The 16,264-nt window shown below is 47.1% G+C and overlaps 1 protein-coding gene across 2 annotated transcripts; it reads right to left on the bottom strand.

Moving 5' to 3' along the window:
- Window positions 1-6,978: 6,978 nt before the first annotated feature.
- Eral1 (Era like 12S mitochondrial rRNA chaperone 1) lies at window positions 6,979-13,537 on the bottom strand. 2 transcript variants are annotated; one of them, XM_028759293.1, is made up of 10 exons: window positions 13,255-13,537; window positions 11,733-11,860; window positions 11,294-11,371; window positions 9,607-9,653; window positions 9,354-9,415; window positions 9,089-9,201; window positions 8,760-9,008; window positions 7,897-8,046; window positions 7,699-7,779; window positions 6,979-7,591 (listed from the first exon to the last, which is right to left on the bottom strand). In XM_028759293.1, the coding sequence occupies exons 1-10, from the start codon at window positions 13,535-13,537 to the stop codon at window positions 7,469-7,471; spliced, it is 1,314 nt and encodes a 437-aa protein (XP_028615126.1). In that variant the 3' UTR covers window positions 6,979-7,468. The 2 variants fall into 2 exon arrangements, with proteins under 2 accessions (XP_028615126.1, XP_028615127.1); XM_028759294.1 differs by lacking the exon at window positions 9,607-9,653 and having other exon boundaries at window positions 13,255-13,472.
- Between the last annotated feature and the right edge of the window lie 2,727 nt (window positions 13,538-16,264).

Here is a 16,264-nt window from a genome sequence, read left to right as displayed (position 1 = left end):
ACACACACACACACACACACACACACACACACACACACACACACACACAGAGAGAGAGAGAGAGAGAGAGTTTTTAAAGGAAGGGTGAAAGGAAGAGAAAGGTCTGGGGCTAGATGTGTAGTTCAATTGTAGATGGCTTTCCTACCATCCAGCAGGTGTCATGTGGGTGGGTGGAGTCTGAGGAAACAAATGAAAGAAAGAGGAATGGTATTCTTCAAGAGTTTTTCCAGACACACCCTTCCACAGAATCTCTTCAAAGAAGGTGGGGGAACTATTCTCATCCTGATCCTATAGGCAAGGAGACTGAGGCACAGAGAAATGAATTAAGCAGTGTACACACAATCAATCCCATTACTGGTAAGTGGTAAAATTCAGGTCTGATTCTCTTGACTCTGAAATTTAAATGGCCCCATAGAAACACACGTGACCCACTGAATTCTCAGGAAGTTTGTGTGCAGAATCCTGAAGCACAGAGCTGAGCCCTGTGTCTTTAGTTGGTTTGCTGTCATGCACAGCCAGGTACTTACTCCTTGAGCCTCAGTTTTTCTACTTTTTTTTTTTTTTAATTTATACGAGAACACCATAGCTTTCTTCAGACACACACCAGAAGAGGGCATCAGATCCCATTACAGATGGTTGTGAGCCACCATGTGGTTGCTGGGAATTGAACTCAGGACCTCTGGAAGAAAAGTCAGTTTTTTTAACTGTTGAGCCATCTCTCCAGCCCCATTTTTCTACTTTTAAGTTGGCACGCAGATGAAAACTGGCAGGACCCCTCTCCAGGTAAGCCACATCTAAGACCTCACTCCTTGGAAGGGGTCCAGGAGCATTTAGGAACATTATTCAACATCCATACTTGCTTCAGAAACCAAGAGGGGACACGCTGAGGACATGAGAAGACTTGGGGCACAGTTTCTAGGGTGGCATCTGTTCCAGGTAAAGCATTCTCTGAACACTTTCTGGACAACAGAAATGAACCCAACTTGAGGCCATTCACAGAGTAGTTGTAAATACCCAGGGGTCATATGACTGCAACAGATGCTGAAGACAACAGGGAAAGGCCCAAGGCCTGGACAGGGGGATGTGCCAGACGGCTGCAAATGTCACAGAGCAGTGAAGATGAACTTCAGGTAGGATAAACAGACAGTTTCCCCCTTCATCATTTACCAACCACATCAACAGTTTAGGACTAGGGAAGTTTTCCAGCTTCTGAAAAGGTCTTTTTTTTTTTTTTTTAAGTGTATCTGTGTGTGTGCCATGTTTGTAGGCTCCCAAAGAGGGGTCAAATCCCTGGAGTTGAGTTACGTTTGTGAGCTGCCTCATGTGGCTTCTGGGCCATCTCCCAAGCTGCATCCTTTTCCCTCCATCTTTTTTTATTATTTCTGTTTTCACACCAGGGACTGACCTCAGGGCCTCCTGAGTAATACTGTGTACTCCACCACTGAGCTATACTACAGGCCTTCAGTTTTTTCTTTTCATACCCGCTAGCTCCTAGATTGATACCAGGCTCTTACTTTTAATTCCTTGTATCTAAAACACAACAGGAAAGCTAGACATGGTAGCTCACACCCCTAATCCCACATACTCAAAGGCCGAGGCTAAAGACGTGTCACAAGTTTGAGTACAGCCTGGCCACTGGGTGAAATGTTATCTTAATTATAGTAATAATAAAATAAAGGCTGGGCGGTGGTGGTGCACACCTTTAATCCCAGCTCTTGGTAGGCAGAGGCAGCCTGGTCTACAGAGTGAGTTCCAGGACAGCCCGGGCTATACAGAGAAACCCTGTCTCGAAAAACCAAAAAAAATAAAAAAATAAAATAAATAAAAAAATAAAAACAAGGCCAGGTATGGTGGCTCATGTCTGCAATCCCAGCACTGGAGGGGTTGAGGTAGGAGAAATGACATGAGTTTAAGGCCAGCCTGGACTGCAATATCTCAAAACACAAAATGAAACAAAACCCTCATAGAGTGCTAGCCTCACACACTTAGGAAGTCAAGAGGGGACAAGAAGTCTCTCACAGCAATGCCTTCCTAGGGGAAGCTGCTGGATCTGAGCTGTCTGCATGTGGGCAGTATGCACACACACACATGTGTGTGTTCTGCGGGCATGTGTGATGTCCTAGTGTCTGTGGGTATCTCTCCCACCTTCCTGCTCTCTTGGGGCTGTGTACTTCCTGTCACTCGGGTGGCAGGAACGCTGTGGTTTCAGATGATTTTCCACCCTTCCATAGGCCACAGTTTTCCATCTTACATAAACGAGGGACTTGAGTTTCGAGACTTGTTTTTCGTTGATTGGTTTGTTTTTCAGACAGATTTCATGCTAGACCCAGGCTAGCCTTGAATTTCAAGCAAGCCTATCCTCCTGCCTCAGCCCCTAGGGTACTGGATTCCTGTCGTACACCACCAAAACCCGCTCCAGCTTCTGCAAGAACTTTGGAAGTGCTCTTGCAGAGTGAAGGTTTTCGTTTGCTTGTCGATTACGTACATGTGAGCATGTCTATGTATGATTAAGTGCATCTGTGGGCACAGGTGCTCAAAAAGCCAGAAGTAGCAGGTTCCCTTGGAGTAACAGGTAGCCATCTGACACGGTTGCTAACAACAGAACGGGGGTCCTCTGCAGCACATGCTCTTAACTGCTGAGACTTTGCAGCCCCAGATTTGACCATTCTTTATTTCACTCACTCTATTTATTTATTGTTTCTGAATTTTGTTTTGTTGAGGCAGTGTCACGTAGCCTAGGCTGGCCTAGAATTCCTGTTCCTCCTGCCTCCACCTCCCAAGTGACAGGATAGCAGGCATATTCCACCATGCCTGGTTTATTTGGGGTACAACAGGTGGTTCTGAAGGCCTTGCACTTGCTAACATACTCTGCCACTCAGCTATACCACAGCCCATAATCCAAGGACTTACGCTTTGCTTTGTTTTTTTTCAATAGGGTCTTGTTTATGCTGCCGTCGTTGGTCTAGAGATAGCTATGGATCCCACTCCAACCTTGAACTTGTAGCAATCAACCTGCTTCAGCATTCTTAGTGCTGGGAACAAAGGCAAATGCCACCATGCTTAGCTTTCTCTCCCACTCCCCTCCCCGCTCTGGTTTCAAACTGGCTCTGTAGCTGAGAATAACCTTGAGCTTCTGGTCTTCCTTCCTCCACCTCCCAGGTGCTAGAGTAACAACCCTGCCCCAAAATGCTGAGCTTAGTCTAAAGACTTCTGAAAAAAAAAAAAAAAACCCAAAAAACTAAATGAGAGTAAAGAGCTTAAGGCTGCTGTGGTAGGGTTCAGAGTTAGATGTCAGCAGAGGCCTGGACTGGCTCACAGCAGTCTCAGGGAGGACATGAAACCCCCAGTATGGGACAAAAGCTGTTAGAATGGGCCTCACATGGTGTTTTCCTACCCCATACATGCCAGTTATTATATGACTTCAGAAAGGGAGAGGGATTCCATTCCAGTTTCCTGTGGGGAGCTAGGGAGGCAGAGAAGTAGAAAAGCAACCATCGGGGAAGACAGACTTGGGAGGGGAAAGTGGCCCCAGGTCCTGCTCTGGCTCCTGCAGGCCTGATAAGCAGGTGCTAGGCTCCTACCCAGATAGTGTAGTCAGCTTATCAGGGATCCCAGGTTATCTTGCCCAGGACCAGACTCTGTTCCAGTTCCACACCCTGATCGCAGAAGCCCCCACCCATAGTTAGAGGTCACAGCCACAGACTGTCTGGCTGGTAGAGATATCTCTGTCCTCTACTTCCAGGACCCCCTCACTTCTCTCAAATTCACCCTAGGACCTGGCCTAAGCAGTGCAGTGGGCAGCATGAACTAGGTCCCTGATGTAGGAAGACGCTTGGCTGGCTGTGGGTCCTAGAGTAGAGGTAGCTTTGGGAGGGCACAAGAAAGGAAAGGGAGGGAGGAGATAACATGGTCAGAGCACCGATGGTGACATTTCCTCACCTGTGTATCTCTCACTTGACTCACACCTTGCTGGTCCATGTAGCACCCCTGAAGCTCAGATAAGAGCAGCAACTTGCCACCAGCCACACAGCTAGTGAGGCGAAGGGGAGGGGGCGCTGAAAGCTCCGTTTTACAGTTGACAAAATGGGGGCTAAGTCTGGTCCTAAGTCATGGAGCTGGAGCTGGGAGTAGTGAGCTGTGCTTGTCACTCAGGGCCTGTCACTGCTAAAATGGGCAATCTCAGGGTTTCCAAAGTGTTTTCAAGAATATTCTGTGGGAGTCAGGCATGGAGGCAGATGCTTACCTATAATTCAGCATGTGAAAGCAGGATCAAGTTATACAGGGAATTCCAGGCCAAATTCAGACATACAAAAAAGCAAGCAAGCAAGCAAGCAAGGGGGTGGGGGGGAATGGGAAAGGACACACAGACAAAGAGAATTTCAGATACCTAACAGAAGCCTGCCTTCCCTGTGGTCCTCTGTGGACAGGAGCAGAGCAGTCTTAGGTATTAGTTTATTTGAACTCCAGCGGCTAGCATCTGTACCACGTGAAAGCACGTTATCCAAGCGGGTCTGGTGGCAAAGGCCTGTGATGCCAGTTACTTGGGAGGCTTGAGGCGGGAGGATTGAAAAACCAAGGGCTGCTTGAACTACACAGTTAGGTTCAATGTCAGCCTGGACGACTCAAAATAGAAAGGGAAAAGAAGGCTGGAGGGCTGAAGTGTAATGAGGTTGTTCCAGTGGCTGCCGCAGACGGGAGGCTCTGTCCATCTTCAGCCCAGTGACGCAGGCCTGCAGCCCTTGCACTCATCACAAATGGAATTTGAGCTGCTGGTAGTATCACATGCCTTTACTCCCAGCAATCAGAGGCAGAGACTGGCAGATCTCTAAGTTCCAGGCCAACCCAGTCTACGTGCAGAGTTCCAGGCCAGCCAGGGATACCCAGTGAGACCCTTTCTCAAAACAAAACAAAGAGACAATAACAAAAGCACTGTCATCCATACCTACATAAGATGTGTCTAAAAAAAGTTAAATAATGACTAGACAGAGAAGAGTCCCTGTGGCAGGGACACTTAGGGACCTGACAACAGTGCTAATGAGGTGAGGGAAGACCATGCATGGCAGAGGTGGAGCCCACGCTGGAAACAGACACCTTCACAGAACTGAAAGGTTAGGTCTCTCCTCCCACCCCATCCCCCACCCCCAAAGGAGGAAACAGAGCAGACTGTCTAGGATAAGAAAGGGGGCGGAACACCCCCCAGAAAGAGGGTCTAAATAGCAGAGGTTCAGCTGTGGGGAATGTCTCAGCGGAAGTTTCCGCTTCTCCACAGGGAGAGACCCAAACAGTGCTAGGCTCTCACTGTGTCCTGAGCACTGAAGTATTGACCCCAGGCTCTTACACTGGCTCCGACAAGGACTAGGGCCTCAGGTGTTCTTCTGCCTCCCAGCAGAGGCCCACTCACCCAGGGGACCTTGCCAGAGGTGGCAGGCAAGCTCTAGCTCTGCCCGTCTAGTCCAATCTTGGGCTCAGCACAGAGTCCAAGTCTAGGAATGGAAAGTTAGGCTGAGGGTCCAATGGGCCTGCTCCCAGACAGATTCTACTCACATCCAGCTGCCAGGACCCTCCTTGTCCTATACAGATTCATCATTCCCATCATCACCCACAACAAAACAGGGCCTCTCAGCGGGGCTCCAACAACTAAGCCCTGAAGGACATGGTGGGGGTCTTTCTCCTTCCTAGCCCAGTGGGGTGTGTAGGTAACCTGCTTCACGGGGTTGGGGTGAGAGGTTAATATTGCCTTAACAAAGTCACCCACTAGAAGAAAGGCAGGGTGGAGGTGTAGTTCCAGGGTTGGGGTGCTTGACTAGCATGATTAGCCCTTAAGTTTCACCCCCAGCACAAAAAAAAAAAAATAAGCAGAAAACAAACAAAAGGGAACGGAGCCTTGTCCTGTCTCATGAAGCCAGCAGGGGAAGAGTTAAGAAGTAGGGACATTTAGACCCCGGGAAAAGTGCCCCACCCAGGGGAGGGGCCAGAGAGTTAAAAGCCAAGCTGCTTGAGGGAGAAGGAAGAGACAGCCAGGCTCTCCCTGTTCAGGGCTTCCCTGGACAGAAGCTCCAGCTCCGGCTCCAGGTAAGCAGTCCTTGGAGTGGCTATCAGCCTGCTTATAGGTCTGCCCAGAGGGAAGCTCCTGCCTCAAGACTTTGTTTCTGCCTGTAACTCTGGATCCCTAAGAGATCTACCTGAATAGATCTTAGCTCCCTCTTCTAAGACACCTGGGTCACCCTGGACCACAGAATCGGGGAGATGCTGCTATGGGAGGGAGTGAACGAGCAGAGAGGAAGGGAGTTTTGTGTCTATCCCTGACGGACCCTGAGCCAGTGCCCTGGCTCTCTCCAGGCCTGCTGCTCTCCTCCTCCAGCGCCTTGGCTGGGATATCATCATATACTGTAAGTTTGTGATGAGACACTACAGTATAGATGATGTACTAGTCTGGGTGGCCCAGCTCTAAAGCCTGCCTGGTTTGCAACAGAGACACGAAGTGCATGGGGCTCACTGCTTGGTCTATCAAGCCTCCTGACAGCCGTGGTACTTGGGAATGGCGAGGAAACCGTTACCATTACTGAGTTTAGTAATGGTAACGGTTCTCTTGCTGCTCCCACAAACTGTGCCAAGAAGAGTTCGTGACCCTGAAGCAGACTCCTGGAAGAAAAGGAGACCCAGACTGACAAGAGAATGGGGGTGGGGGAATGGGTACATTTTTCTCTTCACTGTTCCAAAGAAATAAAGGATAAGAATAAGAACACTTGTCATTTAACTTTATTAGCATCAAGGCTGGGTGGTCGAATGGGGTGGTCGGACTTTTGAGTTTAAAGCCAGCCTGATCTAAGTAGGGATAGCCAGCCAAAGTTGTAGGGTGAGAACCCTGTTTCAAAAAAAAAACGGAAGAGCACACGTCAAAAAAAAAAAGGCCAGGCAGTGGTGGTGGCACATAGCTTTAATCCCAGAATTCAGAACTTAGGTGGATCTCCGAGTTCAAGGCCAGCCTGGTCTACAGAGAAAGAGAATGAGTTCCAGGACAACCAGGACCCAGGACTACAATGAAAAACCCTGTCTTGACAAACCAAAAAAGGAAACACAGGTCCTTATGCAACTTCAAGGTGAGGAACTTGGGGAAGAAGAGAAAAATTCTGTTCCTACCAACAATGGGAAACTCAGGGCAAGAGTTTGGTTCCAATGCTAGACCCCAGTCACACCATGGGGATGTGGCTTAGAACCATCGGTTCTAAGACCTATATAATTGAGACCCTAGGCAGAGGAACTACCTAAGAATTGAGCTAAGGCAGCCTCTCTCCTCCAATGGAAGCATAGTTGGGAAGGCACTGTGCAGACTCGGCAACTCCAGGCTGGCTAGCAGCCAGTGGCCATGACCCTTCCCAGTCCTGTGACCCCTCTGATGGGTAGTTCTAACCAGTGACTCTGCTAGCAGCTGGAGCAGGGATCCACTGGGAGAAGCAACAGAGGATAGTCATTTGAGGAGTTTCACAGAGAGGCGGATGAGAACATCACAGAGGAAGATGTCCATGAGGTCTTGGCCCACCTCCTGTGCAATCCGGGAGATCAAGAGGCCCTTCTGACCAATCAGGATCCGCTGCAAGTGGTGAAAAGAGAGACATTGGTTCTGCTCTTAGGCCTCACAGATGGGGAAAAGCCCCTGGTTAACACTGTGCTACCCTTCTCTGAGCATCCCTCACTTACCACATGAGATTCTTTGGGCACCAGAAGGTTCTGATGGATCACTAGCTCCCCACTCGGTCCTTCCTCCCATATCACTGTCTTCTGTATAAGGAGACATCATGACTAGTCAGGCAGGCTCATCTCTTTATCTCTTGGTACCCAACTGTTCCAGGTGTGTGCCTGGTATATAGACCCTGGATCCTTTTACTCTGTCCACACCTGCTGCACACTGTAGGGCACCTCCTCAGGCAGGTACTCTAGGAGTTTCTCTCTGATTTTATTGGCACAGATCTCTTCAGGTGTCTGGCTAGTGAGGACGCCACTGTGGAACTCCCAGGGTCCTGGCTGGGCCTGTGTCAGAAGGTATTGCTGTGGGAACGAAGGAAGAGTAGGTTCTTAAGCCCCATCAGAACATTATTTATGCATGCTTCTAGGAGAAACCAGGGACTTGATTATGACAGGGTCTCATGTAGCCCAAGCTGACCTTAAAATTGCTATATAGTAGCTAAGGCTGGTGAACTCTTGACCTTCCTTTAGCTTGACAAGCCCTGGGTCTACAGGGGTGAGCTACCATAACTGACTGTAATACTTTTTTTTGGTTGTTTTTGTTAGTAATACCTTTTTAAAGATAAGGTCTTAGGCAGATCAAGCTGGCTCTGTACATTCTAATTTGTCCAGGCTGGTCTCGAACTTCCAATCTTCTTGTCTCTACCTCCTAAATGCTATAATTACAGGTGTGCACCCCCATGTCCTGTTTATGTGGGGCTAGATATTGAATCCAGCACCTCTTACACATGAGACAAGCATTCTATCAACTGAGATACATTCCTAACTTCGTTTTTGGTTTCTATGTTGCTTGGCTGGCCTAGAACTCACAATGGAGACCAGGCTGACCTCAAACTGAGTAATCCTCTCCTCCTCCCCCCCCCCCCTGCCGTGCTGCGATTACAGGTGTGTGCCCCCCACCATGGCTAGTTTTGGTTTTCTGACTCAGAGTCTCACTGTAGCTGAAGCTCCCCTTGAATTCACTCTATAACTGAAGATCACCTAGAAGTGGTGGATTATGAGCAAGGCTAACTGACCTTCAGTGTGTTCACATCCTTCTTGTTTACTGCTGATAACATGAAGATCTCCTGGAAGTAGGGCCAGCCAATTCTCTGAGGGTTCCTCACTGGGTGTGTATTTGAGTCCTTAGTTTCAGGGGCAGGGCAGTGGGTGCTGGGGCGTGAGCGCAAGGCCTGCTTGATATTAAGCTTCTTGCCATTGACTACACCTTCAGTGAGGGCTGCTGTCAGCTCCAGGAGAACGGACTTCTGCTTCAGGCAATCTACCTGGGCATGTGGGATGAACAAAGTACAGGGTGAGAGGGATGGGACGCTGGAAGGAAAACTCTCACATGGGCAGTACTCACCTTGTTTAAGACGAGGATGCTAGGGACCTGAGAGAACTTGGTCAAGCACTGCAGCACCTGGGGGCTTAGCCGGTTCCTGGTCCACTTGTCTGACACATCCACAAGAACTACGACTAGGTGGCAGACAGACAGAAGGATATCTATAACCTTCTTCCTGACCCACAACAAGTTCCTGGCTATGGGTCCCAGCCACACCTCGGCTCCCAAACTCCCAGGAATGAAAGGCCCTGTTAATAGGGCTTCAGATGTTTAGTTTGAGTCTAACCAAGATCAGCAGATTCCATGCTCTTCCATGGATCTTCCAGCAAAGAACGCTCCAGATGGTGCCTAAAGAACAAATACATCAGTCAGGAAGGCTTGTGACTGCTCAGTTCTTATGAGGAATGGTCTATAACAAGGAAAACTTCCAGCTCCTAAGAACAAATATCCCCTCCCCATTTATCTTCTTCTTTTTTTTAATCACCACCCTCCCTCCTACCTCCAACACACTCACAAATATCTGTTCCCAAAGCTAATACCTCTTCTGTTTAACAGGACTGATGATGCCAGGTGTGTCAAGTAGAATCTAGAATCAGAAAGATACCCACACCACCCCCCATCCCCAAAAGAAAGATTTTTAATCGACTAGTGGAGGAAAAAGTCACACACACTTTAGGTCCAATGATTCGATCCAGGCCTTTAATCATATTAGGTGAGTGTTCAAGTATCCTAACAAGAATTTGCAGTCACAAGAGGCTTTTTTTTTTTTTTTTTTTTTTTTTACTTTTTTTACCTCGCCAAGGTCTCACTCACTTATAGTCCTGGCTGTCCTAGAACTCTCTATGTGTAATAGGCTGGACTTGAACTCATAAGAGATCCACGTGCCTCTGCCTCCCAAGTGCTGGAATTAAAGGTGTGCGCCACCACACATAGTTAGAGAACAGTCATCTTTGATATTAGCATCCTGCCTTTCCTTCCTGGGCAAACTGTTAATGATCTTAGATCTCTTACCCTTCAGTACTTTCAATGCTAATGGGACCCCAAGAGAAGAGGGTGGCTATGAATAAATGAAAGATTAATGCTGAGATGTGGCTCAAGGGCAGAATGCTTGGGTAACTCAAGAGGCCCTGGGTTAGATCCCCAGCACTGCACAAAAGAAAACATACAAAACCACAGAGTTCAGTGTTGAATTGCTTTGTTTAGTCAGGTGTGGCATCACACTTCTGTAATCCCAGCACTAACGAGGCAGAGGCAAGAGGATCATTTCAAGTTTAAGGAAAGATTGGCTTACAAATTGAGTTCAGCATCAGGCAGGGCTACTGGCAAGACTCTGTCTCCAAAAGTTAAGAAAAAAGAAAAGTTAATTTAAAATAAAATTGAGAGCTAGGCATGGTGGTATATCTTGTATCTGAGCACCTGAAAGATGGACTAGGCAGGAAGATCATAAATTCAAGGTCATCTCTGGTTATATACAGAAGGGAGGCCAACCTGGGCTACAGGAGACTGTCTCAAATACAAAGGATGGGATGGTTCAGTTGGTAAAGGTGGGTGCTGCCAAGCCTGACAACCTGATTTTGGTGCCTGGATCCAAAGGGTGAAAAAAACAAAAACCAAAAAACAAGTGAGTCCTATAAGTTAACCTCTGACCTCCACACAAACATCAAGGCACACGAGCACCCCACACACACAAATAACTTCAGAATAGAGAGCAAAAGGGGAAAGGTAAAAGAAGAACTATATGGAGCCTTAAGCAAGGGGAGTCCTCATAACTGAATCTGTGCATTGTTTCTTTGTGTATGTTTTTTCTAGACAGGGTTTCTCTGTGTAGCCCTGGCTGTCCTGGAATTCATTCTGTAGACCAAGCTGGCCTCAAACTCAAAGATTGGTCTGCCTCTGCCTCCTGAGTGCTGGCATTAAAGGAGTGAGCCACCACTACCAGTATGGTAGTTTATTTATTTATTTGGTTGGTTGGTTGGGAGATTTTTGCTTTTTTTTTTTCTTTTCTTTTTTTTTTGGAGACAGGGTTTCTCTGTGTAACAGCCCTAGCTATCCTGAAACACTTTGCAGACAAGGCCGGCCTTGAACTCACAGAGATCTACCTCCTCTACCTCCCAAGCACTGGGATTAAAAGCATGCACCATCATCACTGGGTTTTTACTTATTTTTTTTTTAAGGCTCATGGCTTGGTTTCACTATCTTGTTTGCAGAACTTCTGCAGGTACCTACCACCTGGGTCTCCTTCTCTGTGATGACCCCCAGAGCTTGACATCGAGTGGTGTGCACTTTCTTTGAGACAGGAAACACCTTCCAGAAAGAAAGAGGTTCCAGTGAGATTCCAGATCTCTCCCACACCATCCATAAAAGAAAACCAAGAAGTGAACGAAAAAAAATAAAGATAAAGATGGGATAGAGGGCCTGGAGAGATAGTTCAGTGGTTAACAGAACTAACTGCTCTTCCGGAGGACCTAGTTTCAATTCCCAGCTCGTAAGTGGTGGCTCACAACTGATTGTAACTCCAGTTTCAGAGAATCTAACATCTTTTTCTGGCTTCTATGGGTACTTGGCATACAAGCAGTATACATACTTGCAGGCAAAACACCCATATACAGAAAATAATGTGTAGAAAGGGAGGTGCAGAGGTCAGGCTGATAAACCTACGGCATACCTTACGGCCCAGCAGCTGATTGGAAAGCGTTGACTTCCCTGCATTTGGGGCTCCCAGGAGGACCACTCGGAGGACCCGTGGATTCTCAGGCACGTCAGGAGTATGGACCAAGAGTAGATTCTGCTCATCTGTGTTGGGATGGGAAGAGGAGTGACATATTGGAATCTAGACTCCACTAGATACTCAGCTCTGATGACCAAGAAGGTAATCTTACACAAAAAATGAGCATACCAGGCAGAAGCCACCCATTCTTAACTTTGAGACTAGTTTGGCATTTGACTTTACTTGATTCCATCAGGTTACCTAACCTTTCTAAGTCTCTTGGTTTTTTCATATGTAATGTGGTATCACATTTACTATCTATGCATAACTTCTTTTCACAATGACAACTGTAAAAAAAAAGTATATAAAAAAAAAAGTTGTTCAACACAGGCTGGGCATTGTGATCCATTTGTAATCAAACCCCTTCAGAGGTTTAAACAAGAGTGGATTGCCTTTGAGACCAAGGCCAACCTGGGCTACATAACTAGACCCAGCCTCAAAAACCAAAACTACCACACTAAATTATACCAGAGAAATAGCGCTTTATAAAATGGATGTGGTGGCTCAAACCTCAAATCCCAACATGCAGAAGGCTGGGGATAGTGAGCTCCAGGTTATCCTGGTCTAGAACGAAACTCTGTCTCAATGTCACCTTGAAAGAAAATAGCACTTTCTCAAGTAGCATGCACTACAGTCTGGTAGGATACTAGGCACTGTTCATTGCAATACAGTATCATGGAGACTGAAAAATTTTGCAGAACCTTCACAGCAGCATAGGATACCACAGTCAGAGTTGAATTTTTTTCTGGAACTGGAGATCTTCCTGCCTCCACCTCCTCAGTGTAGGGACTACAGGCATGTACCGTAAGGCCTGGCTTAATTTAGGATCAAAAGAAGTAGATAGAACTCAAGATTCATTTTATTGGGTCTATACTGCTTGCTATATGAGGACAGAGGGAGACAACTTTGCCTTGACTAATGATCTTTGGTGAGCATTACCAATTGTGACCAACATAGGTTTCTTCACATTCCTAAAACTATTTATTTATTTATTTATTTATTTATTTGTCAGTGGGAGCTCATGGAAGTCATAGCAAAACTTTCTGGGTTTTGATTTCCACCATTTGGGTCCCAAGGATTGAACTCAGGTTGTCAAAGCAACAAGAGCGTTTGTGTGCTAAGCTATTTCACAAGCCCTTGCTCTCAAACTCTTTAACAGCCTTCACCAGTCGCCTCTCCTTAGGCTCAGATTTATTATTAAACGAGAGGCCAAACTGATATTCCCAGAGGCAGAGGAATTTTACTTAAAAAACATGATTCCTGCTGCTAAAACCATCAGAGACCGGTCATGCCCAATACCTGTAATCCCAACACTTACATAGCTACAGCGGGAAGATCCGAATTCCAAGCCAGTTTGGGCTACACATCAGAACCTGTCTTAGAACAGAACACCTGCAACTAACATAGCTAGACCCTTTACCTCTGTGCACCGACACTGCGGGGACGCTCGGAACCAACGAACTGTCAGGCTGAGGGATTCCCAGGATACGGTCCAAGGCGGAGTCCTGACCATAACGACTAGAGGCCGAGGCCAGGAGGGGACCAGAGGAAGTGGCGCCCACGACAGAGGACACGCACCTCGCCTGGCTACCTAGAAGACAGCCGGGCGGAGCCATCCATTCTCTCCCTGCATGTGAACCCACCTGCCAGGCCCCTATCAAGGCCCGAACTAGCCCAATGCAGTACCGCCTGGGGGCAGCCATTTTGCCGCAATGCACCCTGGTACCGATCAGTAGCGCGACACGATTGGACCAAAAAAAAAAAAAAAAAAAAACTCACAGACCAACGAGTGGAAGAAAGCTAGACCGGCCCAAACAGAACTGAGGCACACGGGATACCCTAGGAGGCGTAGGGCTAGATGATAGCCAAAGGCTAAGGAAAGGAAAAATTGTGTTGTATTTACTGTCTGAGTATAACAGTCGTCTTGGACTCCCAAGCACATCGTTTCTTCTGCCAAAGTTGTCTAAAAGAGCTTTTTAATCATGTCTTCTGAATGACGACATTCCTCGGGAAGCCAAGCCACAGAAACTCCTTTTAGCGCCTCAAGAGGAGAAATTCTCTTATTGCTAGGAGTGGGCGTGAGCATAGGAAAGGGCTGCATTTCACTAATTTCTTTTTCTTTTTTAAGTGCTTTCTAGCTTCAACCCTGTAGGATCCTTTCTTATTTCCTCTTTAGCTGTGTTTTGGCTGGACGTGGCAGTCTTAGTTAGGGTGACTATAGCTGTAATGAAAGACCATAGCCAAAAGCTACATGGGGAGGAAAGGGTTTTGACTTATATATCTTGACTCACAATCCACTGAGGGGAGCTAAGGAAGGGACTCAAACCAAACAGAAACCTGGACACAGGAGCAGATGCAGAGCCATGGGAGGGATGCTGCATTCTGGCTTACTCCTCATGCTTTATTCAACCTGCTTTCTTATAGCCTCTAGGAACACCAACCCGGGGTGGCACCACACACAATGCCTGGCTCCTTCCGCATCAATCACTAATTAAAAAAATGCCTACAGCCCAATCTTATGGAGGCAATTTCTCAATTGAGGTCCCCTCTTCTGAGATGACACCAGCTCGTGTCAAGTTAACGTAAAACCAGCCAGCACAGGTTGCTTTGTGAAGTCTGCACCTTTTTGAGGTCTAGGCCTCAGTTAAAGAGCGGTTCTGTGGGAAACGTTCCTGTTGAGCAGCAGACTGTATTTACCTCCCTAAATATCAGCTCCTATCTATCCCGAGACTAAATCTTACTGGAGGAAAATGAACAGCAATAACAAAAAAACCAGGTTGCTGTGTGTGATGGAGCATTCCTGTAACTCCAACATTTGGGAGGTGGAGGCAGGAGGATGAGGATGTTCAGGGCCAGCCTGGGATGAATACTTGTCTCCAAAAAAGGGGTGGGTGGGTTGGGTGACCTGGCAGATTAGATGTTATCTTCAATCACAGGACTTGGGAGACAGAAGGAGAACAATCTCTGTAAATTGAAAGTCAGCTTGGGCTACCTAATCAATCGTAGGCGAGCCAGGGATACATGGTGAGACCATGTTTATAAATAAATAAAGCAAAATAAAATAAAATGGCAGGGGACATGGGTTAACTGGTGAAAGCAGTTGCTGTTCAGGCTTGGTGACCCGAATTCCAACCCTACTTGTCAAGGTGAAGAGAATTGGTTCCTGAAAGTTGTCTTTACATTACATAACACAGGCGCGCACACGCACACACACACGAGAGAGAGAGACAGAGACAGAGACCGAGAGACAGAGAGACAGAGACAAAGAGAAGAAATGTTTTTAAATAGGGGGATAGGGGACTGGGGATGTAACTCAGTTGGTAGAGTCCTTGCCTAGCATGCAAGAGGCCCTAGGAAGAAAGAAAGAAGCGAGAAATGGTGCAACTGTTCAGCCACCTACGAGCTCCCAGGATGCTATAGCAGCCAGAGGAACTTAACTTGACCTCCCTTGTCAGGCAGTGGTGGCTCATTCCCAGCACTTGGGAGGCAGAGGCAGACGGATTTCTGAGTTCGAGGCCAGCCTGGTCTACAGAGTGAGTTCCAGGACAGCCAGGGCTACACAGAGAAACCCTGTCTTGAAAATCCAAAAACAAAACAAAAACAAAAAAAAACTTGACCTCCCTTAGGTTTTGTGGCCTTGAGCTCCCCATGTTCTTTAAAGCTTCTTACTCAAACGTCCCAGCTCACCTTGTGCTGGTGATTAGCCAGTCAGTCGGACTCTTGAAACTGTGAGATACGTCATACAGGGACAGGAAGATGGTAATCTGTTAAGGATCTACTACCTATAAACATTGCAGGGTGCTGGGGACACATCACAAACATTTCTTTTTCTTTTTTTCCCTTTCTTTCTTTCTTTCTTTCCTTCTTTCTTTTTTTTTTGTTTTTGGTTTTTCAATACAGGGTTTCTCTGTGTAGCCCTGGCTGTCCTGGAACTCACTCTGTAGACTAGGCTGGCCTCGAACTCAGAAATCTGCCTGCCTCTGCCTCCCAAGTACTGGGATTAAAGGCGTGCGCCACCACTGCCTGGCCATCACAAACATTTCTACCCTGAGATTCACATCTAGAGATTGTGAATCCTACATCTCTGTATGTATGTGTGTCCCTCTGTGTGTGACATTAGTAATCTGACAGGAAGTTGCAGTACATCAGTACAGTACTTCGATGAAAGCCTAAAAGAAGTAAGTTTAAGAGACAATGCAGTGGCTGGAGAGATGGCTCAGTGGTTAGGAACACTGGCTGCTCTTCCAGAGGACCTGAGTTCAATTCCCAGCAACCATATGGCAGTTCACAACTGTCTGTAAATCCAGTTCCAGAGGATCCAACCTCCTCACACCAACATACATGCAGGTAGAACACCAATGCATATGAAGTGAAAATAAACTTGAGAGAGAGAGAGAGAGAGAGAGAGAGAGAGAGAGAGAGAGAGAGAG

Source organism: Grammomys surdaster, unplaced genomic scaffold (genome assembly GCF_004785775.1).
Source record: "Grammomys surdaster isolate TR1022 unplaced genomic scaffold, NIH_TR_1.0 126278, whole genome shotgun sequence".
NCBI classification, from domain to species: Eukaryota; Metazoa; Chordata; class Mammalia; order Rodentia; family Muridae; genus Grammomys; species Grammomys surdaster.
This window is presented reverse-complemented; position numbering and strand designations above follow the sequence as displayed.